This window comes from Arabidopsis lyrata, assembly GCF_000004255.2.
Source record: "Arabidopsis lyrata subsp. lyrata unplaced genomic scaffold ARALYscaffold_1, whole genome shotgun sequence".
NCBI lineage: Eukaryota > Viridiplantae > Streptophyta > Magnoliopsida > Brassicales > Brassicaceae > Arabidopsis > Arabidopsis lyrata.
The window spans coordinates 24,109,017-24,136,393 of record NW_003302555.1 but is presented as its reverse complement, the minus strand read 5'-3'; the positions used below and the strand labels follow the sequence as shown (position 1 = coordinate 24,136,393).

The window sequence follows — 27,377 nt, the reverse complement described above, 5'->3', positions numbered from 1 at the left end:
CATAAACCAAAGAGAATGGAGTTTCCCCTGTTGGTCGCCTAGGGGTTGTACGATAGGCCCACAGGACGGGTTGGAGTTCTTCATACCATCCTCCCTTTAGATGACTTAAGCGTTTCTTGAGATTGCTCAATATTGTTTTGTTCGCGGCTTCAGCTTGACCGTTTCCTTGCGGATATCGTGGAGTAGAATAACTAACTTTGATTCCCAGTCCGCACAAAAGGCATCAAACTCGTGTGAAATAAATTGTGGTCCATTATCAGTGACTATTTCGTACGGAACTCCATGTTGGCATATAATGTTTTTGCAAATAAAGGTCTTCACCGCCGAATCCTTGATACCAACATACGCCTCAGCTTCAATCCATTTCGAAAAGTAGTCTGTAAGGACTAAAAGGTATTGCACACCTCGAGTTGATTTGTGCAATGGTCCAATGATGTCCATTGACCACCTCATAAACGGATATGGGGCGGAAATGGAGGAGAATAATTCCGACGGTTGATGGATCAATGGTGCATGGAGTTGGCAGCGCTTACATCTTTGGGCGAACTTAACACAATCTGTAATCATAGTGGGCCAATAATATCCCATTCTTTTAACTTTAAAAGCCATAGCCCTTCCTGATGAATGACTCCTACATAATCCTTCATGCACTTCGCTCATAACGATTTCGACTTCGGGCCCAAAAATGCATAATAGGTAAGGGTCACTGACACCTCGTCTATACAATGTGTCTTTTGACAGACAAAATTTCGCGCTAACGATTCTCATTTTTCTGGCTTGCTACTTATTCTTTGGGAGCTCGCCTGTCATAATGTAGTGCTTTATTGGCTCCCTCCAGTCAGCCCCCCAGTATTTAGCCGGAATTTGGTCAACCTTGTGAAATACTCGTGGCTCTGGCTCGGGATGTTCGTTTGGTTCAAGAACATCCTCCTCGATTAACGGCTCGGTTTCTAATATTGTTTATGGAATCACATCTTCAGCTAAGACAACGGGTTCCTTGTTAGATGTATTTGATCCCCTTGACTTCCTCCGTTTGTTGGGTGGCGGTTCGATCTCTGGTTTGCCACGGTCGCGTGCCGCTGCTCGAGACCTTGTAACGACGAGGGTTTGTTTGTTGTCTTGAATGCTTCGCTCCGAAATGCATTCCACTGGAATAACTCTTTTTAACTCAGGATCTGATGTTGACGCCAATGCGGCAAGTGCATCCGCAGTTGTATTCTCTCCCCGAGGTATGCGGATTAATTCGAATTTCGAGATATTTTTAGATAGATCCTTCACCACTTCAAGGTACGCTTCCATTCTTGAGTCTTTGGCTTCATAGTCTCCATTAAACTGGTTAACTACTAATTGCGAATCGCAATAAGCCAATATTTCCTTAGCTCCAACTCCTTGTGCCAATCGAAGTCCGGCAATCAGGGCTTCGTATTCTGCCTCGTTATTGGAGGCATTGAATAACAATCGGAAGGATTGTTCTAGAATTTCTGATGTTGGAAACTCCAACTTGATTCCCACTCCGGATCCTTACTTTGTTGAAGACCCGTCTATATGTAATTTCAAAGTTTGGTTCTCCGGTTGCTCTATCGTTCCAGGTATTGGTAGCTCGGTTAAGAAATCTGCTAAAACCTGAGCTTTCATACTGATCCGGCTTTTGAATTCTATATCGTACTCGCTTAACTCCACCGCCCATTTCGCCAAACGTCCAGACTGACTTGGACTATGAAGTATTGTTCGGAGTGGTTGGTTAGTTAATACTTCAACCGGATGGGATTGAAAATATGGGCGGAGCTTCCGAGCTGAAGTTACCACCGCGAGTGCAAGTTTTTCCATCATTGTGTATCTGGTTTCTGGATCCGTCATTGACTTGCTTACGTAGTAAATCGGTTTATGCTCCCCACGGTCTTCCCGAACCAAGACTCCACTAACCGCGTGGTTTGAAACCGACACGCACAAATAAAGTTTTTCATCCACTTCCGGTTTGGACAGTATAGGTGGAGTGGTTAAGTATGCCTTAAGCTGCCCAAAAGCTTCTTCACACTTCTCATCCCAAAGGAATCCTTTGTTCCCTTTTAGAATTTGGCAGAAAGGTAACGACTTATCTGTTGATCTCGAAATAAAACGATTCAGAGCCGCAATACGCCCAGTCAACCGTTGTACTTCTTTGAAGTTTCTTGGAGATGGCATGTTTAGAAAGGCATTAATTTGATTTGGATTGGCTTCAATCCCTCTTTCTGTCACGATATAGCCAAGAAATTCTCCGGATGGGACTCCAAATGTGCACTTCGCCGGGTTCAGCTTCATTTGATATTTATTGAGAATATCAAAATATTCCTCTAAATGCTTAACGTGATCCTCTTTCTTTAACGATTTAACCAACATATCATCTATGTAGACTTCCATTGTTTTCCCGAGATGATTATGGAACATTTTGTTAACCAACCGTTGATAAGTTGCTCCTGCATTTTTCAAACCAAAGGGCATTACCTTGTAACAATAGATACCCCTATCAGTGATAAATGACGTTTTTTCTTGGTCTTCGGGGTTCATCATTATTTGATTATAACCCGAGAAGGCGTCCATGAATGTTAACAGCTCGTTCCCAGCGGTGGACTCTACAAGTCGATCTATATGTGGGAGCGGGAAACTGTCTTTGGGACATGCTTTATTGAGGTCTGTGAAGTCGATGCAAACCCTATCTTTCCCATTCTTCTTCTTGAAAACGACAGTGTTTGCTACCCATTCCGGATATTGCACTTCTCTTATGGACCCTATCTTCAAAAGTTTATCCACTTCGTCATTTATTATTTTTGCTCGCTCCACTCCAAGCTTTCTTCTTTTTTGTTTCACCGGTTTGAAGCTTGGATCCACATTTAGTTCATGACAAATTATACTTGGATTTATGCCAGGCATGTCCGCTGCTGACCATGCAAACGATGTTTTGTTTTTCCTTAAGAGTTCAATCAAAGCTTCTTTTATTTGGCCAGTCAAAGTTGCCCCAATTCGAATTTTCCGGTCCGGCTTGTCTTCTTCCAACACCACTTCGATTACTACATCGTCTTTCTTCTGCCCGCTAGGAAATTTTGTTCTTAGTCCTTCTTTTGCGGGCTTCGTTAATTGCTATTGAATCTTCATACGGTGGCTAACTAGATAACACGTCCGTGAAGCTTCTTGATCTCCCCGAATTGTTTCCACTCCTCTTGATGTTGGAAATTTGATACATTGATGATATGTAGAGGGGACTGCTTTCATTTGATAAATCCAGGGAGTCCCGAGGATGATTTTGTAAGCTGCGGACTTATCGAAGACAACGAAGTCCACGATCTTCGATACCTTTTTGGCAAGGACCGGTAGCTTGATTGTCCCGAGAGACATGGCTGACTCACTTGTGAATGCAACTAATGGAGACGGAGGCCCCACAATGTCCGCCCGACTAATTCCCATTCTTTCTAAAGTACTTAAAAAGATCAAATCGACCGAACTGCCTGTATCTATAAGGATCCTTGATACTTCAAAGTTGGCAACATCAAGGGTAATGACTAGAGCATCATCATGAGGTCTTTCGAGGTACCGCGTTTCTTCTTCATTAAATGATATTGATGCACCTTGAAAATCGACTTCTTCGCTTAAGCTTGCTTTGAGTAAGACATTTCGTCTATGTTTCTTGATGGAACTTATCGAATCTCCGCAAAATTTGGAACCTCCTAGAATAACATTGATCTTACCTTTAGAATTCCTTGGTTCTTCCTCGTTGGTTAACCTTGGTCTTTTGGAATTTTGATCTTTGGAACTTTCCTTTGCTTCGTGGTATTCCTTCACAAAATCTTTTATATCGAATTTGGAAAGATCTCCACTGGCCCAAAGCTCTGCGAGGTGCCTTTTAAGAACGCTACAATCCTTGGTTAAATGTCCGGTTACTTTATGAATGTCACAATATAGACTTTCATCATGGACCCAAGTGTTTGATCTTCCTTTCCCTTGGAATTGCGCTTATTTCTTTTGGCAAAACTTTCTTTTTCGTCCTCTACCTCCATCCAGTTGTTTGCGCGGAAGAGTGCATCCTGAATTGTGTCTGGTTTATGAAGTATTAAATCTTCTTTAAATCTTGAATCATGTCGTAATCCTTTTCGTAAGGCAGATAAAGCTGATTGTTGTGAGATTCTTGGGAGCTTTGACAGCACTCCTTTGAACTTGGTGATGAAAACTCGAAGTGATTCATTTGATCCTTGTGATAAGTTCCAAAGATCGGCATCCGAAACGCTTTTATCCATAAGGATGGAATATTGCTTTAAGAATACAGCAGATAGCTCGTCGAAATTGCTGATCGAACCCGGCTCTAATTGGGTGAACCACATTAAAGCTTGACCGCATAGATTTTCCGAAAAAAGCTTGCAGTAACCTGCATCCTCATCAGCTTCATCCAATTCGACTCTTCCAGCAGCGATCAGAAAAGCTGCGAGATAGCTCTTTGGATCCTCCAACCCGCTGTAAGGGTCCAACTTGAGTTTTCGGGAATCTTTGATTCTCAAACTCGCAATTCGCGAGATGAAAGGTGTTCGCCTAGCTTCTTCAATGACTCGATTGATGTCTGGCTCCGAACTCGTAGCTTGATGGAACTTTGACTTCATTTCTTTTAGTTCTTGGCTAACCTTCCTCATAGTCTCGAACTGGTCGAGGTTTTCCTGCTCGTATTGATCTGCAAGTTGAACTTCATCTTCGAGCTGTGCCTCTCCATCCGATGGTTGAACTACATTATTAGTAGCACCAGGAGTTGTTTGTCCGCTGGTTTCATTTCGTGCAACGGAACTTGGCGAGTTGAGTATCCTCCTTCGGATTCCCACAGGATTTCCTGCACTTAAAGAGCGAACACGAGTTTGCAACGTATCGACGGCCTTTTCCACATCCGAGAACTTTTGTGATATGTCCGACATGGTTTGCTGCATAGCTTTGAGGGTTTCGGCCAATGATGTCTCAACGGCGTCTCCTCCGGACATTGTTGCTTATCTCGGAAATGTAGTAAAGAAAAAATCTGACCACTCAAGAATCCTCTGTCCCCACAGACAGCGCCAAAATATGGATGTCGGATTCACACACTCAAGTATTTTTATTAAGTAGGAAAGATTACTCTTGAGGGACAAAAATGAATATGTAAAAACTTATGAATTGCTACGAAAATTGCTATAGTATATCATTCTCCAGAGGAAGATCCCATTTACATGGCCATTGGCCTTTATATTTATACATAAAGAAACGACATTAAAATGAATAATTACGTACAATTATTCCCTCTTAAATGTGTCCGTTTTGATCTTTGACTTTAATGCTCAACGTTTGAATTTGAGTTGACTCTGATTTTTATGGGCCTCGCCTTTTGGCCCAAATGTCCTTAGGACCGACTTAACCATGACTTCGTCTCCGGACTCGTGTCGAGGTGCAGTCACTTCGGACTCTCTTCACGTTGACAACCACTCCGACTGTTCTTTTGACTTGTGGGTCTAATGGGCTTTATCCTTTATGGGTCGTTATCCTGTCTACGTGGCAATCTTTGGTTGGTCCCGGACTTCTGGTGTGGGATCCGACACCAACACGGGTGGGGGAAGGAACGGGTGACTGTGAGTGGTCTACGACATTTGCGGTTGGAGTTTGGTGGGGATGGAAGTGGAGATGTGGCTATGTGTTTGGCGAGACCGGAAAGTGTAGAGATAGAGTGAAATTTGTGAAAGATTGGGCCAAGGAAGTGTATCAGCCCAATGAGATTCATAGGGTTGAGAAGAATGTTGGGGGTAGAGTTGAGAGAAGAATAGCTTGGCAGCCGGCGCTGGGCGAATGGGTGAAGCTGAATTCAGACGGCGCTTCTCGTGGAAATCCAGGCTTGGCCGCGGCGGGAGGAGTTTTACGGGATGGTATGGGGCGTTGGCGTGGCGGTTTTGCGCTTAATATTAGTATTTGCTCTGCTCCGCTAGCGGAGCTTTGGGGAGTGTATTATGGGCTATATATCGCGTGGGAGAGGAGGATCACGAGACTAGAGTTGGAAGTAGACTCGGAGTTGGTGGTGGGTTTTTTAAAATCAGGGATTAGTGATTTGCACCCCCTGTCGTTCCTGGTACGTTTGTGCCATGGCTTTCTTACAAGGAACTGGATAGTCCGGATTTCGCATGTTTATAGGGAGGCTAACCGTCTTGCTGACGGGTTAGCAAACTATGCTTTTACTTTGCCGCTTGGCTTTCATATGTTTGAGTTAGCTCCAAGTGTTGTGGAGACTATTTTGTTGGAGGATAGTCGAGGAACTTCGTTTCGGAGATCGGTCCGTTTGTAATTTTTTTATTTTTGTTCTGAATAAATTAGCGGGAAGACATTGTCTCCCCGTGGCTCACCAAAAAAAAAAATAGTACTATTAATTATAAATAATATATTAAAGATATTATTATTTTTAAAAGCACAATTAAACATAAATTGAACTTTAAAAATATATAAATGCTTTGAAGTCGATTGCAGGTTTTAGTTGGACTTTATTGCAAGTTTTGTAATAGCAATTTTGATATAACGTGTAAAATGAGAAGTGTTATTGAATTCAGAGCAGTTAAACAACAGAAAATTCAAAAAAGCTAAAACCAAAAACCAAAAAGGACAGTCATGTACATAAAATTATAATAATAAATTTATATTAAATTTTAAACATATCATTTAATTATATTAGAAATTTTGTAAAACAATATGATTAAAATTACACATCATTTTATAAAGGGAGGCCCTCCTTTGGGCGATCAATCATTATTAAATTTTAAGCCTATCTCCGCTACATGCCGAATTCGAGGCCCTCCTTTGGGCGATGAAGTGTATGATTGGTGCAGATAATCAAGAGGTAGCATTCCTTACAGACTGTTCTGACCTGGTGAAGATGGTGTCTTCCCCAACCGAATGGCCGGCCTTCTCAGTGTATCTGGAGGAATTTCAGAGCGACAAGGAAGAGTTCTCTACCTTCTCTTTATCTTTAATTTCTCGTTGTACAAATGCAAAAGCGGATAATCTGGCACGAAAAATTCGTACGGAACCGCTTCATATCACTTATGTAAACAACATTCCACAAGAATGGCTCTTTTGAGCACTATTTAATTACAGATGACAAAAAAAAAAAAAAAGGGAGACTCACAAAAATGCCCCTTTTTTAATACCCCTTTTCAAAAATGCCCTCTTTGGCTGTCTATTTTTAAGAATACCCTTTTTTATGTACAAAATGACTAAATTACCCTTCTTTTAATAAAAGATATCACATATATATAATGAAATATAACAAAATTAGGTCCACAAAATACAAAATATTTTTCGGAGGGAAAAGTGATCCCGCAATTTTTCCCGCCAAAACACTTGTAAAAACTTGTAAAACCTTTAAAATACCTTGTAAAATTTTCCCGTAAAATTTTTTCCAGCCAAAAATGTTTTTTTGCGGGAAAAGTGATTCCGCAATTTTTTTGGCGTTAAATTTTTGGCGGGAAAATTTTACAAGGTATTTTAAAGGTTTTTTACAGGGTATTTATAAGGTTTTACAATGTATTTTAAAAGGTTTTACAACGTATTTATAAGGTATTTATAAGATATTATAAGATTTTACAAGATATTTTATAAGGTTTTACAACGTATTTATAAGGTTTTACAAGTTTTTTATAAGGTTTTACAAGTTATAAATACCTTATAAAACCTTATAAGTATCTTTCAAAACCTTTTAAAATACATTGTAAAACCTTACAAAACACTTGTAAATACTTCGTAAAACCCTTAAAATACCTTGTAAATTTTTCCCGCCAAAAAAATTTCGCCAAAAAAATTGCGGAATCACTTTTCCCGCAAAAATTTTTTTTTGGCGGGCAAAATTTTTACGGGAAAATTTTACAAGGTATTTTAAATGTTTTTACAAGTGTTTTGGCGGGAAAATTGCGGGATCACTTTTCCCGCCAAAAAAATATTTTGTATTTTGTGGACCTAATTTTGTTTCAAATAAGGATAAAATGGTCATTAAAAATTAAAAGAGGGCAAACTTAAAAATGAAACAATGGCTGGAAAGCCACTTTCGGGAAAAAAAAACCTGGAATTCCACCTTTTATTTTCGTTTTATTTATTTTTTTTTTTTAAATCAAAATATATGGTAAAAGTCCAAAAACCCTTAACCTAAACCATTAATTACGTCTCCTTGCCATTTCTTTTGCTATCTATATCTTCTTCTCATAATTGTCACACTTCTTCTTCTTCCTCTGGATTTTTTCTTCTCCTCTTCTTCTCCACCATCATCATCAACGCCCTAGATCTCTTTTTTTTTTGGATTTTTTGAATCATTGATCCCAGATCTTTTCTTCTCCATCATCATAAACCATAGATCTCTTCTTTTTTCTCATAGATCTCTCTTCTCTCTTCGCTCTTTTGATCGATCTTTGTCCTTGTCTTCGTTTCCATCACCATAGTTTATGCTCAGATTCGCAAATCAGATATCCAACAACAATCTCGATCTAGATCTCTCTAAAATTGGCTTTGTAATGCATGGGTAAGAAAACGGTTCATAAACTTCGGTGAGGAAGGTTGACGGCGGATAATCGGTGACGACGACGGTGAACAAAGCAAGAAGAGACGAGTTAGTAAGTGTGACGGCGCTAGGGTTTAGAATTACAATTGCTTCGCTTCAGTTGTACCTAACTATTTGTACCAGTTGTACCTAACTATTTGTACCAGTTGTATCTAGTTGTACCTATTTATATGTCAGTTATACCAATTGTATCAATCGTACTATTATCTTTTAGTAATACCATTTGTACCAGTTGTCCAATTATCACTTAGTTATACTATTTGTGTCAGTTGTTCCATAAACTCTTATTTGTACCAGTTGTACTATTATCTCATAGTTGTACCAAACGTCTCTTATTTCATTAAGGGTAATTTGGGAATATCACATTTACAGTGGCACTCAGATCACAAAATGGCATGCCGGATTCATTTTCTCCAACTAGTGGCAAACTAGCCTTGGACTCCTTAAAAATGGACACTCAAAGGGGGCATTTTTGAAAAGGGGTATTGAAAAGAGGTATTTTTTAACAATTTCTCTTTTATCAAATAGATTTTAATTATATTAGACATTTTGTGAATAATAACAAAAGATAACACATTATTTATCAAAATATCAAAATGTTGACAAAATATCAGATTATTCATCTTAGATTTATTTTCTAATATTATAGTATTTTATTAACTAAAAATATTATTTATATTTATATTAACCTTAACTAATATCAATTAAAAGTAATATTAATATATAGTTTAAACTTTTGTATAATGGAGCTTGATATATAGATAATTTTATTTTATGAATTGTAGAAAAATAAAAAATAAAAAATAGTAACTTATAAACTATTTAATTGATATTATAAATCTTAGAGTAATTAAATTTAAAAATAAATTGTTAGACCAATCTAAGAGTGACATGTGTATGAGAGAGAGGATTTCTCAAAATTTCTCAAATGAGAAACGTGTCTCAGTTTTTTTGATTAAAATATTATTTTTTGTTTATTTTTAATATAAGTGTCTCCGTGAGACACCACTGATAGAAGTGCTCTTAGAAGATTAAAAAAGAGAGCATCCTTAGACGATGATAAGATGAGAAACAAAAAACATAAGTTTAAGGGAAATGCTCTTCATTCTCCAAGCAAATGTTGTTTTTTTTTTTTTTTTTTTTTTTGAAGCTACTCTTCATGGCGTTTTATAGTCCACTTTTAGAGTTTGAGTAGTAATATTTAAAGATTTGGTTCTAAAAATTGGATATGTATCTAATAGAGTCGTACTACAATTTTTGGAACCAAATCTGAGAAGCTTATTTCCAAAACAAGCATTAACTTTTGAATTTTTTATTTTTATTTTATTTTATACAATTCGATTTGTATGTACATAGTTTGGATTATTCGTTACAAATATTTTTGTACCGTTCAAATTATTTTAAAATTTTGTTAGGCTAAGGGTTTTGTTCCACCAATATTGATAAAATCTATATTAACATTTTGAATTATACTGTAATGAGAAACCTTTGTTTTATAAGATATTACAAAGATTTTCATTCAATACAAGGCAAACGTAATTAGCACAGAAATAACTTTACAAGGGTATACTTGAAAACAAATTTTCAAAGGCAAACGGAATCGGGTCGAAATGTATCTGAAAATCTTTGATCAGATATACACATAAACAATACTCACTTATATTTTGCTTCCAATCACTTAATCCTGTTTTGGTAGGATAATTCTAGGTAAGGAGAACAAATAAGCCCATTTAATTCTAACAATACATCTTGAAATCGAAATAAAAAATCAAGCTTTTCTACATTTGTTAGATAGATATCTATTTGTGATTTTTATGAAATTTGAAACAACCAAATCGACAACATTTATTTTTGAATTAAAAATCAATTTTTGTTTAATTTCTAGAATCAAATCACATCCTAACTATTGTTAACAAAACCGCGTACTAAATCTTTGTGAGAAGTTATAGAAAATATACCTATGTTAGTTTTCTATATGTACTGTAATTATTACATTTAATAGTTAAATGATTAAGCCAAACATTTTAAAAGTTAAGTATCTATAAATTATATTTGTGTCTCTAAAGTAGGCATGCCACTTTGATTTAACCGAACCGAACTGAGCTAGTTAGTTAGGTTTTCTGTTATTTAAGATTTTGAAAATTCTACCAAAATTAATTATGGTTCGATTCGGGTATCAGTTAATTTTGCTTTTGATTTTAAAAACCAAAAATAACCGAATTCTTAAAATTTTGTTCTTGATTTCAAAATGTTAGCGGTTTATGATATAAATTTGGGTTTTAAAAGCCTAATAAGAAAAAATATAGCCCATAATAAAGAAAATACAAGCTGGTAATCCATAAGGTTTTCTTCTTATTTGAAGCGGCTCATAACTCTCTCAACTCATGAAGAGTTTGCCCTAGCCGCAAGAGAAGATCAACCAGCTTTTATGGTGATTGGTTTCTTGTCGACAGACCAATTTTTACGGTGATCGGCGTTTTCAAATCAAAGTAAATTCTATGTATTTTCCTTTTCGATCTTCATCTTCTCCACCTAAATAGAGCCCGTAACATCGAAGAAGAAGATCATAGAAGAAGAATTGTAAAAGAAGACAAAGAAGATCAGAGGAGATTGGAGAAGAAGATAGAGAAATGACAGAGTTAGATTGTGGACAAACAGCTTTTTCGTATCTTACTCAATAGGTATGTTCACTTCATACCTTAACTATACGCCTGTGCACATACACATCCACCTAAGAAAAATTCAAAATTTACTACTTAATCACACTGTTACGTGCAAAAACATGCATATTGTTAGCATGAGATACCATGTCATTAATGTTTTTGTTTAAACTATAATCAATACACCTAAAATTTGAGACAAAACAACGTTGTTATGCTCTTATTCTATAAAACAACGTCGTTTTGTTTTGAGCCACCAATTATTTACTTCTCTTTGTTTTTCTTCTCTACTGGAATCACTATTTGGGGATTTTCCAAAGTCTAGGATTCTTTAATGGTATCATCAACTTGTTCACATTAGCATTTTAATTTTCTTAGGATTCTAAATTGTAGGTAGTTTTAATAGATTTAGAACTTGAACAACTTAAATACTAACCCGAACAAGTTGATGATGTCATTGTAGAACTCTAGATTTTCGAAAATCTCGAGATTGTGATTTCAGTTAAGAGGAAGAAAAAGGAGAAATAAAGAAATGGTGGTGGCGTCGTTTTGTCTCAAAGTGTAGGTATTTTGATTAAGGTTTAAACGGTGTAGTTAATGATATTAGCATCTACGTAAGTTATATTAGACATAATGTTAACAACATCTCGGGATATGCATGTTTTTCACAAAACGATAAGATTAGGTAGTGAATTTAAACTTTTGCGTAGTTGGGTGTGTACTTGCATAGACGTATAGTTAATGTATGAATTGAACATACCTATTGAATTGAGGTATGAAAACACCGTTCTTCCGTTAGATTGTAAGTTAGGTTAGATCTTTTAGATAACCGTTCGGTTACACTGTGTTGAACCGAACAGAACCGATGGAATAACCGTACTTATTGTCTATAGATGTCGATCGGTTTTCAGCCAATGACCGAACCCGAAACGATTTACCCGAATCAAGCTTCGGTTCGGTTCATGCTTTTATCCCATACCTACTATAAAATATATCCATAATATGTTCATATTCTTGCAAGGAATCAATGAATATAAAGTGAGATCTTGTTCAGAAATCAAAACAAATTCGAAAAAAAAATCGTTTATTAAGTTATCTTTAACACAAAAAACTCTCTCTGGCGTGACTATCGAGGAACCACTTTCGCCCATGTTTTCCGACGCCGGGAGAGCCGTTTCTCACCGGCGTCGGACCGTCGTTCCTCTTACCGTTCATCTTGGCTTTCTTGTGTTACCTTTGCTCTCGTTTCAGTTTTTCGCTTTTGTTCCCGGCCATTTCATGAGGCTTTTGAGGACCGCTCCTGATGCCATCTTTGCGCTCGGGTGGCTCCGTCGTGCGAGATCTGACAGCAACGTTTCATGTGCCTCTCTACCTTTGATTGGTACGGAGTGTCTCTTATCTCTCGCCCAGATCTTGCGGTGTAGAAGTTTCACCGCCGGCGTCTCTCTGCTCTTCTCGAAGGCAGATCTGTCCTCAATGATTCAACAATGGTCCTCTGTTTGCCTTGTCCGCCTTGGTGTCTCCGCCGCGTTTCCCTGCTACAGCAATCTAAATCTAACCCAAGCCTTCGCCGTTGGTCCAGTCTCCGCCGCATCTTCACTTCCCAAGGCTCATCTAAGTTCGATGTCGTCATCCGCTCCAACTACAACCCTCGTTTCAGCTAGCCGCCGCCAAGCTCCGGTGGATGCCCTAGGTCTTTTCTCGGTACGTGTGCTGAGATTGTATCCTTGTTGGGCTTGGTCCATACTTACTTCAGTATGGGCCCTTTTTAGGCTTAGTTCCTCCATGGGCTCAAGTTTTTGGTCCTATTATTTTGGATATTTTTCTTGGTCTGGATATACTTCTATCCTCCGTTCCTATTTGAAGCATCAAGACGCTCTGCCTCCACAGAGCCAATCTTCCTCCTGCCATGGTCAGGAGAGGTCTCTTGCTCCTTTTTCCTATTATAAGGAGAGTTTCATCACACCTTCATCCTTGCTTCCATGGCTCCTTTATTGTTGCCCTTATGTTGTGCGACCAGCTTTGGTTCTGGAAGGATGCTCTTCAGAGACCTCGCTCTCTGTTGGTTTCAACGGCTCTGCAAATTGGTGCTTTGTCACCCCTGTTTTGCTTGCCAACTTTGGGATTGTCTTGCTTGCCCTAGTGGCAGATTCAATCACGAGCAGCATATCACTGTCTATGTGTTGTGTTGTCCAAGGCGTCTTCTCACTTATTAGCACTAGGATTATCAAGGTTCAAGGACTCCGCGATAATGTTTTTTGTTTAAGTGCTAGGATTGCTTTGATCTATCCTCCTATCTACTACCCTTGTGTTTCGCTTTGCTCTTGTAGCAGCGAGTTTGATGGCTTTGAAGGCTCTGACCCCTTCTTTTGTAACATTTCCCTCTCTGAGGATGACTAGTAATTTATAAATGTTGGTGCACAAAAAAAAAAAAGTGAGATCTTGTTCTATGTAGGAAAGAGAAACTATTGTTTTTTCTCACTTTTTATCTTCTTATAACAACTAAACCCAAATCGATCATTTCACAACCCATAGTGTTTTTTTTTTTTCACTTTCTGGTGCTATAAATTCATAAATTTAATTTCGTTATCAAAATATGTTTTCATCATCTTTCTTATTTAAAGAGAAAAAAAAAAGTTGTCGTGATAAAAAAATTAGAAAGTTATATAAAAAAGTTGTCACTTTCTGGTGCTCCCTCTTGTTATATAAAAAAAAAAAAAAAAAAAAAGCAAAAAACTGCATCTTCTAGTGGACAAAAAAAAAAACTTCTTCTCGTAAAACCCAGCAGGATAGAAATAATCAAATAAGCAAAAGTAAGCAAGTAGCAGAGCAACTAGAAAGTTTAAAAAAAATAATTTCAGAGAAAGTTGACTTTGAGATCTTCGTTCTTACAAAACAGAACCAAACTTCGACAATGTCACTCATGTTTTCTTCCCCTGTCGTCACCCCAACCATCGGATCTTTCACCTTCTCATCTCGACGCTCAAACTACATCGTGATGTCCGCCGTCCGATCTAACTCGGCTTCGACGTGTCCTGTACTAACCAAGTTTCAGAAGGACTGTGCCACTCCTACACCGTATCTACGCAACGTAGCCAACGCCATTGCTGATGACATGCGAGCTGGTCTAGCTGTTGAAGGAGGAGGAGATCTCGATATGATCTTGACTTATGTTGACGCTTTGCCTTCTGGGTATTTTTTCCTTTCTTTTTTCTAATTACATTATGTTTTGTGATCTAAAGATGATTAAGTCTAACATTAAAACCAAAAACAGATGACTAAGTTTTTTTACTATATATGGAATGAGGATCTCACCAAAAATATATATGGAATGAGGAAGAAAAATAAATTTATAGTCTTAAGATTCAGCAAAAAAAACAAATTGTATAGTCTTAAGATTCTAATTATTCCATTTTAATGGATATATAGGAATGAGGAAGGGTTGTTCTATGCATTGGATTTAGGAGGTACAAATTTTCGGGTGCGTAGCGTGCAATTAGGAGGAAAGAAAAAGCGAGTCGTAGCTACCGAATCTGAACAAATATCTATTCCTCAAAAGCTTATGATTGGTACAAGTGAGGTAATAAATCAAATCTTTAGTATGTCAATGAGTGCTAGTTGTTTTAATAGAATGGCTATTGATTGAATGTTTTCAGGAACTCTTTGGGTTCATTGCTGCAAAGCTTGCAAGCTTTGTTGCAAAGGAGAAGCCGAGTCGGTTTCGGTTAGAAGAAGGGAGGAAAAGGGAGATAGGGTTTACCTTTTCATTCCCTGTGAAGCAAACTTCTATTGATTCTGGCACATTAATCAAGTGGACTAAAGGCTTTAAAGTGTCTGGAATGGTGAGTTTATGCGTTATCATTTCTTCTTTTCCCAAGTTCTTATAAGGCTCTAAATTCTAATAACCTTTAAAATGTTATTTGTAGGAAGGAAAAAACGTGGTTGCTTGTTTAAATAAAGCTATGGAAGCTCATGGACTCGACATGCGAGTTTCTGCTCTCGTATGTTTCTTTTTTTTTTTTTTGTCTCAAAACAATTGTAGATGGAATCGTATGTCTTGTGCATATTGTAAGGTTGTTGATGTTTGTGTGTTTAAGGTAAATGATGGAGTGGGAACATTAGCTGGAGCAAGGTATTCGGAAGAGGATGTGATGATCGGTGTGATTCTTGGCACTGGAACCAATGCTTGTTATGTAGAGCAGAAGCATGCAATTCCTAAACTCCAAAGCAAATCTTCTTCTGGAACAACGGTATTATAGAGTTTTATATATGTACTTAGGTTTGTCAATGTTCTCATGGAACAACGTATTATAAAGAGTTTTATATATGTACTTAGGTTTGTCAATGTTCTCATGCTTAAAACTGTTTTCATTTGGAATCAGATCATAAACACGGAGTGGGGAGGATTCTCTAAGGTTCTTCCGAAAACCATTTTTGACCAAGAGATGGATGCGAAAAGCCCGAATCCTGGTGAACATGTAGTAGAATTTTATCCTTTCTTTAATAACATTTATGTTTTTCTTTTTTGTTTTGTTACCGTCTGGTGCCACAACCCACAAGTTTTACAATTATTTACTGTTTGTGTGTGGATGAAGTTATATGAGAAGATGATCTCAGGGATGTACCTTGGTGAAATTGTAAGAAGGGTTTTGCTCCAAATGTGTGAAACTAGTGACTTGTTCGGACAATTCGTTCCTGTAAAACTCTCCACTCCCTTTGAACTCAGGTACTTCTCTCTCACAATCTTTCTCCAAGTCCAGTAATTGCTTGTGGTTTAGTTAGGGATGTGCAGTTTGGTTTGTGGTTTGGTTTCGGCTCAATATAATGCTTTTGGTTTAATTTGATGTAATTTTGTTTATCTTTGCTTTAGATAAAACGAAAACAACTATTAAACTTTAGTGCATTTATATCAAACAAGAATCGGTTTTGGTTAAGTTTTGATGTTGGCTCAGATACGATTTCGGTTCCTACGATTTTAAACCAGGAAAACCAGTATGGTCACAAACACATTTCGATACGAACTTTTTGGTTCAGCTTTGGTTTATATGCTTATCCTTAGATTCAATATCCTAAAATCATATACTATCTCAAAGTGGCCGGGGGTTTTTGCCTTTTAGGTAGGGCGGCCTTTGAAACTTGATTAGCTAAGAAAATGTTAAAAGTTCCTAACTGAAACTTTGTATAGGACCGAGCATCTATGCGAAATGCAAGCGGACACTACAGATGATCTTCAGACGGTTGGATCAGTCCTATACAACATTTTAGAGGTAAGTTGTTGTTATATTACAAGGAAATTAATGACATCCAGAGATTGGATAAACTGTATAAACCAGATCGAGATATTGGAAACAGGTAGAGGCAAATCTGCAGGAAAGGAGGAGAGTGGTGGAAGTGTGTGACACAGTAGTGAAACGCGGAGGGCGTCTAGCAGGAGCTGGTATAGTGGCAATTCTGGAGAAAATTGAAAAAGAGACCAAAAGAATGGGTTCTGGTAAAAGAACCGTTGTGGCTATGGACGGTGCACTATACGAGAAGTACCCACAGTATCGAGAGTATATGCAAGATGCACTAGTCGAGCTTCTTGGCGATAAGCTAAGTCACATTGCGATCAAACATACCAAAGACGTGTCTGGGCTCGGTGCTGCTCTTTTGGCCGCCACTAACTCCATTTACTAGTACTTGAACCTCTAATTCATGAGTTATAGACTTGGTCCATTTGTTTGTGTACATTATATTTATATGTATATCAATAAGATTGTTCAGAGGACTAGAGGAGTGACAAACAAGAAGAGAACAATAGAAATTCATTTTCTTTCTTGATGACAAGATTAATAATTTTGGATAAAGATCTATCCCTATTTGCTAAATGAAACACTCTAAATGACTTACAAGTTCTGAATTATGACTAATCAATGTTATAATCACACATCTTAGGGCTTGGCAAAATATCTATAGTATTTTTATTCAATTTATCTGCTTTGATCTGATTCGAAAAATACGGACATTTGCAAGTTTATAAAGGGGATCATGTTTATAAAGTCAAACAAATACTTAAATTTAATATCCGCCAGAAACAAAGTAAATCACAAGTCTTAGATATCTGCTCCGCTCTGAATACATAAATTTTGTGTAAATAGTTGTTTGATTAAAAATTTATAGAGAAAATTAACATATATATCACATTTGGCCCAATTCTTTTTCCTTTACCACATTGCATACCCATTTATCATTCATACCACAATTGTCGAGTGTAATGACTATTTTGCCCTTCCTTTTGTGTGCTCAAATTTCGGGGACAAAATTCATTGTTTCAGCACAAAAAAGGAAGTTTACATGCAGTTGTTCCCTAAGTTTTAGCCTTCTACAATTTCATCTTATTTTTGCATGTTAGCTGGTTTTTGTCACTCGATTTTAATTCATTGTTCTTCGATTTTGATTCTCATAAATTCTAATTGAGGTCTTTTCATTTTGTTCGATGTTTATATTTCGTTTGATTAGTGTTCCCGAATATGTTTATTGTCCCCCATAATCCATATATTTGTCCTTAAATGTTGCACTTTATCTGTCACATCACCTGAGAGAAAAACTATTTTTTTTTATACCATAATACCACATGAATGTGGTATGAGTGGAAAATGATTATTAAATGTGGTAGAAGTGAAAAGGTTTTGGGCAAATGTAGTAGAATTGACCAAATTCTCAAATTTATATACACATATAAACAGCATAGTTAATTATTTATTATAGACACATGTATCTTGACTCTTATATTTGTACAAACTTTCATTTATAAATTGACTATAAAACTATACTACTTATAAAAATCTAAGAAAAAGAAATTGGAATAAGAATTTTAAAATAAAATTACAATTTATTATTAGTATTTTTTTAGTTTTTTTTTCAACGGCTTTCTGATTAGTTCTAGAATGGATACGAATAAAACAAGTGATTTCCGTTCCGCACCCACCCCTAACAAAATTTAATTTCACACCTCTTTTTGTTAAAGAATTATTATTATTTTTTTTCACAAATCTTTTCTAGCTCTAAACTTATTTTTCTATGGTCTCCTAAATCAATTTTTCATAAAAAAAACTCCAATTTTGACTGGAGAGTTGTCTTAAGAACCCGATTTCAAAAGGTCGTAAAAAATTCAAAGTTGAGATCTGAAAGAAGAAAAATCGAACCACTTCTCCTCTGAATTCTCCATTAGATTTCCAGAGAAATGGTACTGCTTTGTCTCTTCTTCACCACTTTGTTTTTGATGTCTAACGCTCAATTTCTGATCCATCTCGTTCTCTCTCAACTTTTTCCAGATCCGTTTCATATTATTGCAGAACAGGCAAGGTAAGACTCGTCTTGCCAAATACTATGTTCCTCTCGAAGAATCAGAGAAACACAAAGTCGAATACGAGGTACTAATTTCAAATTCTATATCCTTTTTTAGGTTTTTGTTTCTGACTCTTAATTTTTGTTTCATAGGTTCATAGGTTAGTGGTGAATCGCGACGCAAAATTCACCAACTTCGTTGAGGTTTGTTGTTTTGATTTTAAAAAAATTATCATTTTTTGAATCAGATTTTGCATAACAAAGATTAGGGCTCTTCATATAGACATTTACACTAATCTTGATTGATTTCAAAAGCATTGGCTTGTTGAAATTGTGAAAATTTTCTTTAATTGGGGCATTAACATTGTTGTTTGAGATCGAAAATTCGGAATTTAGACAATGAAGCTTGAGTTAGCTTCGTTTATAACTCCATGTCGTAGTCGGTATCAAGATCTTTATAGCAAAACTCGATATAGCCTTAGTGAGACATGACAATGTGATTAAGAACCAATATTTTGGAATGGATAACATTCCTGATTCAGGTTTTGTATAACGAGGTTAGGGCTATCGATACTGGTACAGTATAGGGACTAAGCTATTTTGATTGATTCGAAGAGCATTTTAGACTGCGAAAATTGTCCTCAATCAGGATATTAACATTGTTGTTTGAGATATAGATAGTTCGATATATAGACATTGAAGTTAAGTTTCTAGCTTTGATTATTATTTTATGCCCTTGTCGGTATCAAGACCTTTCTAAAGAAAGAGAAATCTCTGTCTTATGACTTATGAGACGTGAAAATGTGATTAAGAACCGATTTTCTGTCATTTTCCCTAGTGGGTATTCAACATTCATTGTGAATCTGTCATGTATAGATACTGAATCTGTCTTGCAATCATTTCAGTTTAGAACACACAAGGTAATATACAGGCGTTATGCTGGATTGTTTTTCTCCGTGTGCGTGGACATAACCGACAATGAGTTGGCTTACCTGGAGAGTATCCATTTGTTTGTGGAGATACTAGACCATTTCTTCAGCAATGTTTGTGAGCTAGATTTGGTGTTTAATTTCCACAAGGTACTCTCTTTCTTACTCTTATCCTTTATAAGTAGCTTCTGGAACTGCTTCTTTGGATTCGTAACTTTAAGTTGTGATGGTGTACAACAACTGGTTTTGAATAAACCTGGGAGTCTTTTGGCTGCTTAGAAGTTTTGAACTAGTTTAGTGAATTCTCCCTGATGTTTTTAATGGTTTTCTGAAAATTTTCATATATTAACCTTACAAGGGCCTATCAAATTAAGCTTGTGTTTGCTAAAATCAAAAGCTAGTTTCGTTTTCTTCTCATTATACTTGTCTCAATCATAAGCTGACCATCTTGACCCCGTAGATATATGTGTATGCGGGCATTAAAATAGCGTTCCCCATTTTTGTCTATTTGTGTAGATGCTACTGTGTCTCTAGATTTGATCTGTGTTTGTACTCCAATAATTGCTTACTAATTCCCTATGACTTCAATCATAAGGTTTACTTGATACTCGATGAATTCATTCTTGCTGGGGAGCTCCAAGAAACAAGCAAAAGGGTAAGAAATTTTGTTTCAAGCTTTTCTCTTTCACAGAAACGTATCACACATGCTCTTGCTCAATCGCTGAACTTTTATTGTCGGGGACAACTATTAATATGCAGGCAATCATCGAAAGGATGTCAGAACTCGAGAAGCTACAGTGATGACTGTTAGGAATCACTTTCTACTTGGTTAACGCATGCCTACCAGATGTTTCTTGGCATGTTCGGAGATTTGCAATACTTTGTTGAGTTGTTAGACAATGGTGTAGTGTTAACATTGTGAATGAATATAGAGTGATTCTGCGAAAGATCATTCATCCAACATTTGTTTATCTGTGAGATTTTCATTTCAACTAGTGATGTTACTATTTATTTCGCAAACATTATAAAAAATGTGAGTGAACATATTCCAAGTTTCTTTCATGAATCGATATCTCGGGACAGCTTTAAAATCTTTGGCGATCTTGTCTTCTAAACCATTTTCTGCTATCTCTGCCAGTGACTGGCCTATGCTGATACCCCAATCCTTCTTTGTTCCTCCATTGATAAGACTCATCAAGTCACATAAACTCTTATACTTAGTGACAAAACACAAAAACAGACCAACCCAACTCTTAAACTCTAACAATTTAGACTTACTAAGCTTCAAACACAACCTTACCGAGAGAGAGACTTTGTGAGTTCCGTAATCAATCAAACGCACATGAACATTAACACTAATCAATATATAGGTAACCAAATCAGTCATGGATCTGTAATGCCCCTAATACCATGGCTCTGTTCAGTCTATCGAGTCGAGCATTTTTCTCTGTTCTCCTCACAGTTTCGCTGAAGTTCCGAGAGCTCTCTTCCATAACTCTGACTTTGCTCTAATCAAGCAATGGAATCACCAAAGACTTATCATTTCTGCCCCTAATACCATGATACTGTTCAGTCTATCGAATCGAGCATTTTTCTGTAGTGTTCTCGCAGTTTCCCTGAAGTTCCAAGAGCTAGCATTCAATAGCTTTGCTCTAATCAAGCAATGCAATCACCAACCTTTAGTAAAAATTCAACAACACCATTTCTATATTCCACCTAGAAAATGCTAAAATTTGAACATCACTTAACCTAAGTCCTCAAATTCTTCTTAGATAAACAAAACAGTTCCACAAAGAGGAAATTTGCCAAAAGGTTTCATCCATAGATAAAAAGACAAGACAACAAGTGATAAATGAAAGGAGAAAGATCAAATCTTTGTCTTCTTGGGTTTCACAGGACATATTACAGGAGAAGCATCATCATCATCGCTTTCTTCTTCATCAGACAAGATTTGGTCAGGGACATCATCATCTGGAACATTATGCTTAGTGATAAAATCTTTAAGTATCTTCATACTTTCTTCTTTCATCGAAACCAATTGGTCCAATACAGTATTACCCTTGATTGAATCAATTGTGAAGCTCTCTGTCCCAAGCTTGAACTCGACTTTAACTAGATTCTTCCCAGGGACTGAAACGTGACTCTCAGTCTCCATGTCAACCCTGAAATTAAAACTAAAGAAGAAGAAGAAAATCAAAATTACAGCGTTGTAGGCGAAGAAGAACCCTAATGAATTTTAATTTAGCTTCGGTACCTCAAGGTTTTTATTTGGGTGGAAGAAGAAGGAAAAGGCCGATGAAGCCGACAATGAATTAATTATGAGCGATTACAAAGTTTTGCTTTACCAAATAAGAACCGGTGGTTCGATTATTGCAAAAAAATATATAAATTTTGAGAAAATTCCTCAAAAAAAATTCAACTTATTTAAATTTTGGAAGGACAAAACCTGAATTTTTTTTATTGCCGAAACAAAACACATACTATTTTATTAATGTCAAAAAAATCTAATCTATTGTTTGTTTCCAGTTTCATTTTGTCGCCGTTACAAGAGTCAACGCCGTTGGCTTTGAACTGTCCTTAACTATTTAGGTGCATTCTGTATACTCCATGGATCATGCTCATCAATCTATAACAAAATGAAACCTAGTTAATCATAACACAACAACATTCAACACAACAAACTCATCAAAACTCAAGGATACTTACTTGGGTTTTCCTTTTTTGAAGGGTATGTGGGAGCAGCTGGTCTATCACATGTACTTTTATTATGTCCAGTTCTCTTGCAATTGGAGCATGTCGCGGTTCTTCCATCTCTTGTGAGTTTGTTTGGATTTTTTTATGACTCATGAGATTCCTTTATCCTAGCATACTTCTTTGGCTTTCCTCTTTGCTTCCTTTTTTCAGGCACCTGAATAGGTCCATTCTCTTGAGGTTTCCACAATTTTTCACCCCTCACATGTTTAATATTGGCTGAGTAAGTTTATTGCCACCAACTTGTCAAGAAGTGTTTATCCACATAGCTGACCAAACATATATTTAATTTGACGAGTAGAGCTCAGAATCACTTCTTTTAAAACTTGCTATATAGATTTTCACTTCTGTTATAGAAAAAATTGTAGAAAATTTCAAATATATATTTAAAGTTGTAGAAAAATTTGTAAAATATCATATATTTTAAAACAAAACAAAAACTCTAAAACATTCTATATTTTAAACAGAAAGAGTAGCAAATAGTTAATGCGGCCAATCTTTGAGAAAACATTATTACGCTCATAAACATTGTGGAAATACAACTTTATAGCGCAAAAACGAAGTCAAAAATTGTTTTACTTTACCTACTAAACTAGAATACAAAATCTATACGAAAATTGTAAACATGGCTTATAACTTAAAATTTTGGCACATCATCAACTCTTTTTAAATCTTTATATATGTATAGTCTTAAATTACAAGATGCGATCTATTTGTGATGTCTAATCTATTTATGATAAATCTTATTATATAAAGTATGGTTTTCAAAGTTAATAACTCACATGATCGTGACACGTGTCAATTATATCTATCAGAGATTTTGCCATGTGTTAAATAGTTTTTTCCTTTTTAATAATTAAAAAAGTAAAAAGATAAACATAAACATTCTTAAAATGTAAAAAGATAATTATAAGAAAATTATACCTATATTTCCATAAAAGTTTTTGTCATGTAGCAACTAAAATTTCTGTTTTTAAGAACTTAAAAATTGTAAAAATATAATTATAACAAATTATAAATATAAACAGTTTAAAAATAAAATATACTTATTATAAAGAAACTATATATATATATATAAGAAAATAATATATTTTTTCCATAAAATCGAAATTATAAAATTATGTTAAACTTTTTATTTGTAAGTTACTAACTGTACAAAAAAGGATTTAAAATAGAAAATTAAAAAAATTATACAATGAGTTATTAATCTTATAACAAAAAAGATTGTAAATACTCTCATCTATATAAACAAATAGAGTGTTTCATATTTTCTCACCAAGTAAACTAATTTCTTCATAAATTCTACCATTGCTTTAACTTCATTCTATTGGTAAAGTTTTTCTTTCTTTTTTGGTCATAAATTATTTTTAGGATAATATTTATAAACTAATCTTTGACTCAAAAATAGTTAAGAAAATAGCCATGAGTCATAAAACTTTAGAAACTAACATTTTTGAGAGATGTGAAAATTCAAAATGGCCCTCAAACAAAAGACAAACATTCAACATCATATTGTAATTTGAAAAAAACATGAAATAAATACTAATAATACAAAATCTGAAAATAAAGAAACCATTACTCGAATATTGACGACGGAAGACAGACATCCAACGAGAATTAGAGAAAAAATAATATCATTTAATAAAATAGCATGTCATAGTGAAATAAATAGGAGTAGAATGTAATTTTTACATGGAGGTGACGATGGTGGTGGTTGATGGTTACGAAGGTAGTGATAGGGTGATTTTAAAAAATAACATAAATCATGTAAAAATTACATGCATTTATTATTTGTTGGAAATATATCATGTTATTTATAAAAAAACCTTTCAATCACTATGATTTTTTAAAAATAGCATGTGATATTTAGCTCCAAATAATATATGATGATAGCGGTAAATTAAGAATTATGAACAACAATTGACATAGGCTAGAATTGTTATCGGAGAGGTTCGGTCCGGTGTCGGAGGAGATAAAGAAGATGGAGAAATAAGAGTAGTTGGAAAAATATGAGAAGAGGTGGTAGAGTGGTATTGGTGTTGATGACAGTGGTTCAACCTTGGTGGTGGTAACGATAAATGTTGATGAAGATATTAGGTTGGAATTAGCGAGATTCGGTATTGATGGTGGTGGTGGGACTCGGTGGTGATGCACAACGAATGAGAGAATTGGAGATAGGAAAAAAAAAGCTATGGTAGTGAAGAAATCCGAGAGAGAGAAGGAGAAAGAAAGGAAAAATCCAGCAAAAATAAGATAAATCTAATGAGAGAAATAGAGATATTTGTGATTTTTTCGCCGGCGAGAGGAAGTAAAGAAAAGATAACGAAGAAAAAATGAGTAATATGTGCCAAAAATTAACAAAACCATGTAACAAAAGACATTGTTTAGTCATTGTAGTCAAATGACTAAAAAAAAATAGACATTGTTTAGTTAAATGTTATTTTCTTATTTTCTTTTTAGTATAAAGTTATTTTGTGCATATTCCCTAATTCTTATAATTTTTTTTTTTAGGATGTCTCATATTATCAAGTAAAGATATACAACGTGAATAGAGACTGTCTCATATTTTACCTTTTTTTAAATTTCACAATTCTAATATGACGCCAAAATTTTTTAAACATAAAAATTAAAAATTAAAAATGATAACTGCGACCGGCAACCCGTGCAACGCACGGGTCCATATCTAGTAGTCTATTAAACATTAGACATCCATTGATTTTTTTTTTCCGTAAAGAGTGTTCAACTGATACAAGTTTTTGGTCTCTGCGATTGCTGAGCAACATTACATCCTTTGATTTTCTTGGTATATGCAAGTCACAACGTAAATATAAATATCTTTCAAAGTAAAACAAATATGGGTTGTTAAATGTAATAAATCTTCCCAAAAATCAAATGTAAAAAGCGGTAGGATTTCATCTAGTAACTACTGATTATACAAAAGAAAATCGAAGCAAACAAAATGGGGTACTCTTGAATGATATGCCCACAAAATAACACACATAACAAGGGATACTGTTGAAAGAGCCACACATTGCATTTAACAATGGCGGTGATAATGGCACCCATAATGGCAAGCACGACTATAGTCAACCCCAAATTGATCAAAGGTAGTGTTAACGTCGCCAAATGCATCACAATTCTCTTCATTCTTATCGAATTAACCATTTCCTCAACCTTGGATTCATTCCCTTCCGCACGAAACCGCGAAATCAGCAAACCTGGTACGCTCATATCCAGCTTCGGTCCTGTCGGTTGCCATTTTTGATATATCTTCTCTGCTCCTTGTACATCATCCAGCTTCAACAAATAGCTAATCCTAATTCGATATTCATCATCCATCAGCTTTCCTTCCTTCTTGTACTTATTCCATAACGGGTCCAGATAGTCTCTTTTAAAATCGCTTACTATAGACAAAACATTAAGCTCAATGGGTCTATCGATCTTCACATTGTTTTCCATCATTTCATATTTAAGCTTCTTGACCATATCTCGTTTATTGAGTTTACGGTAGAGAGAAATCATAGTGTCGAACGGGGAAGGTTTCGAGAGGAAACCGAGATCTCTCATCTTCTCAAACGTGTCCTCAGCTTTATCTAGTGTTTTCTCAGATTTAGTGTAAGATCTCAAGAGATTTTCGTAGACAGAGTAATCCCTCATGTTTTCGGGGATTCTTTCGAAAAATTTCTCCGCTTCTTCCAAACCAAGTACAGTCTCAACCAGATTAAGTCTAGCTGCATAATCCTCCGGAAAAACATTAAAGACCCTTTGTTCACACATCCACTCCGATGCCTAACACATTACAAAAGTTCCTATAAAAACTTATATATACTACTTACGAAGGACAGAGATTAAAGATTGAAACATGACTAACCTCAAGGGCTTTAGAAAACTGTTCGGTGGAACGAAAATCTTCAACGAGGCCTCTGACATAAGACGGCTTCACTTGATCCCCTAGTTCACGCCATCGTTCTAAATGCGTCTTCACAGCCGATACGGTTTTGTAGGAGCGACGAGTCAAACAATGGTTGATATATACTATGATTAGCGTCGTTGTAGAATCTGCGTCCTGATCATCTCTACAGATATGGAGAAGAACTATTAAAAACTTAGGGTTTCCGTGATTTTGTATTTCAGTTGGTAATTCGTGAGAGTATATATGGGCTTTGCTCCAAATCTTTTCAAGAAAGCCTTTCTCTCTTGTTTCGCAAATTTCTTAATACAATTTATATAATTTTAAATGTAATTTATACAATGTAATGTAAAACGGAAAAATGTCGAACAATGCGTGAATTTTTAAATTTTGGACGGAAAAAACATAAACTTTCGAAATGTCATTTAAATCATAAAGTTTAGTTTGACTTTTTGATAAATGGTGAAGTTTCGTTGACTTAACCATTTCGGACATGTCGTTAACTCCGTTTTTGATAAAATTAAGTCTAGCTAAATAATATTCCGGAAAAAGATTAAAGACCCTTTGTTCACAAATCCACTCTGATGCCTGACACATAACACAAAAGGTTCATATCAAAACCTATACTACTTCCAAAAGACAGAGATTAAAGATTGAAACTTGACTAACCTCAAGGGCTTCAGAAAACTGATCGGTGTCACAAAGATCTTTGATGAGGTCTCTAACGTCAGAAGGCTTCTTCACAAAATGTCTGTGTCTTTTCAAACCAGAAATTTCTATATACATACAAAATACCACAGAAGAGAAACTAAGCATCAAAATCAGTTTCAAACAAGAAATTTCGCAAAAGCATTGGTTAGTCTATCTTTTCGATCTGAAGATGGAGAAAAAGTTGGATGTCTTTTTTCCAGAAACTCACCTCAAAACACGAAGAATCAGAAATAATTACGATTTATATCATAATGTAATTTATACAATTTATATAAATGTATTAAAACACGAAGAATCAGAAATAATCTGAGATATTGGAATTACGATTTACTGAGTATTAATTTATAGAGGTTTTACTGTATAAATTTTGAAAGCCATGAAAACAATATGTTAATTGACAGACCACGCTTCTTTTTACAAATAACACTCAAATGGGCTTAATGACATATTCATATAGGCCCATTATTAACAGTCCTGAGTCCATTTAGTAATTTTGTTTGTTTAATTCGTTATTTATCTTAATA

General features: G+C 35.7%; 4 protein-coding genes across 4 annotated transcripts; 2 read left to right on the top strand and 2 right to left on the bottom strand.

Annotated features, from left to right (window-relative positions):
* Nucleotides 1-13,989: 13,989 nt before the first annotated feature.
* Nucleotides 13,990-17,072, top strand: LOC9330134 (hexokinase-like 1 protein). Its single transcript, XM_002894027.2, has 9 exons — nt 13,990-14,418; nt 14,656-14,806; nt 14,883-15,068; nt 15,153-15,227; nt 15,324-15,476; nt 15,609-15,704; nt 15,822-15,952; nt 16,412-16,493; nt 16,579-17,072. The coding sequence occupies exons 1-9, from the start codon at nt 14,141-14,143 to the stop codon at nt 16,900-16,902; spliced, it is 1,476 nt and encodes a 491-aa protein (XP_002894073.1). The 5' UTR covers nt 13,990-14,140; the 3' UTR covers nt 16,903-17,072.
* A 1,195-nt stretch (nt 17,073-18,267) lies between these two features.
* On the top strand, nt 18,268-20,574 carry LOC9327453 (AP-2 complex subunit sigma). Its single transcript, XM_002894026.2, has 6 exons — nt 18,268-18,451; nt 18,540-18,638; nt 18,706-18,756; nt 19,458-19,631; nt 20,077-20,136; nt 20,241-20,574. The coding sequence occupies exons 1-6, from the start codon at nt 18,449-18,451 to the stop codon at nt 20,280-20,282; spliced, it is 429 nt and encodes a 142-aa protein (XP_002894072.1). The 5' UTR covers nt 18,268-18,448; the 3' UTR covers nt 20,283-20,574.
* Nucleotides 20,575-21,198: 624 nt separating this feature from the next.
* LOC9327452 lies at nt 21,199-21,830 on the bottom strand. The gene is made up of 2 exons (XM_021014323.1): nt 21,736-21,830; nt 21,199-21,655 (listed from the first exon to the last, which is right to left on the bottom strand). The coding sequence occupies exon 2, from the start codon at nt 21,634-21,636 to the stop codon at nt 21,349-21,351; it is 288 nt and encodes a 95-aa protein (XP_020869982.1). The 5' UTR covers nt 21,637-21,655; nt 21,736-21,830; the 3' UTR covers nt 21,199-21,348.
* Nucleotides 21,831-24,898: 3,068 nt separating this feature from the next.
* LOC9327451 (pentatricopeptide repeat-containing protein At1g15480, mitochondrial) lies at nt 24,899-26,352 on the bottom strand. Its single transcript, XM_021011159.1, has 2 exons — nt 26,104-26,352; nt 24,899-26,021 (listed from the first exon to the last, which is right to left on the bottom strand). Exon 2 carries the CDS (start codon nt 26,007-26,009, stop codon nt 25,149-25,151), a length of 861 nt encoding a protein of 286 aa, XP_020866818.1. The 5' UTR covers nt 26,010-26,021; nt 26,104-26,352; the 3' UTR covers nt 24,899-25,148.
* Nucleotides 26,353-27,377: the final 1,025 nt, after the last annotated feature.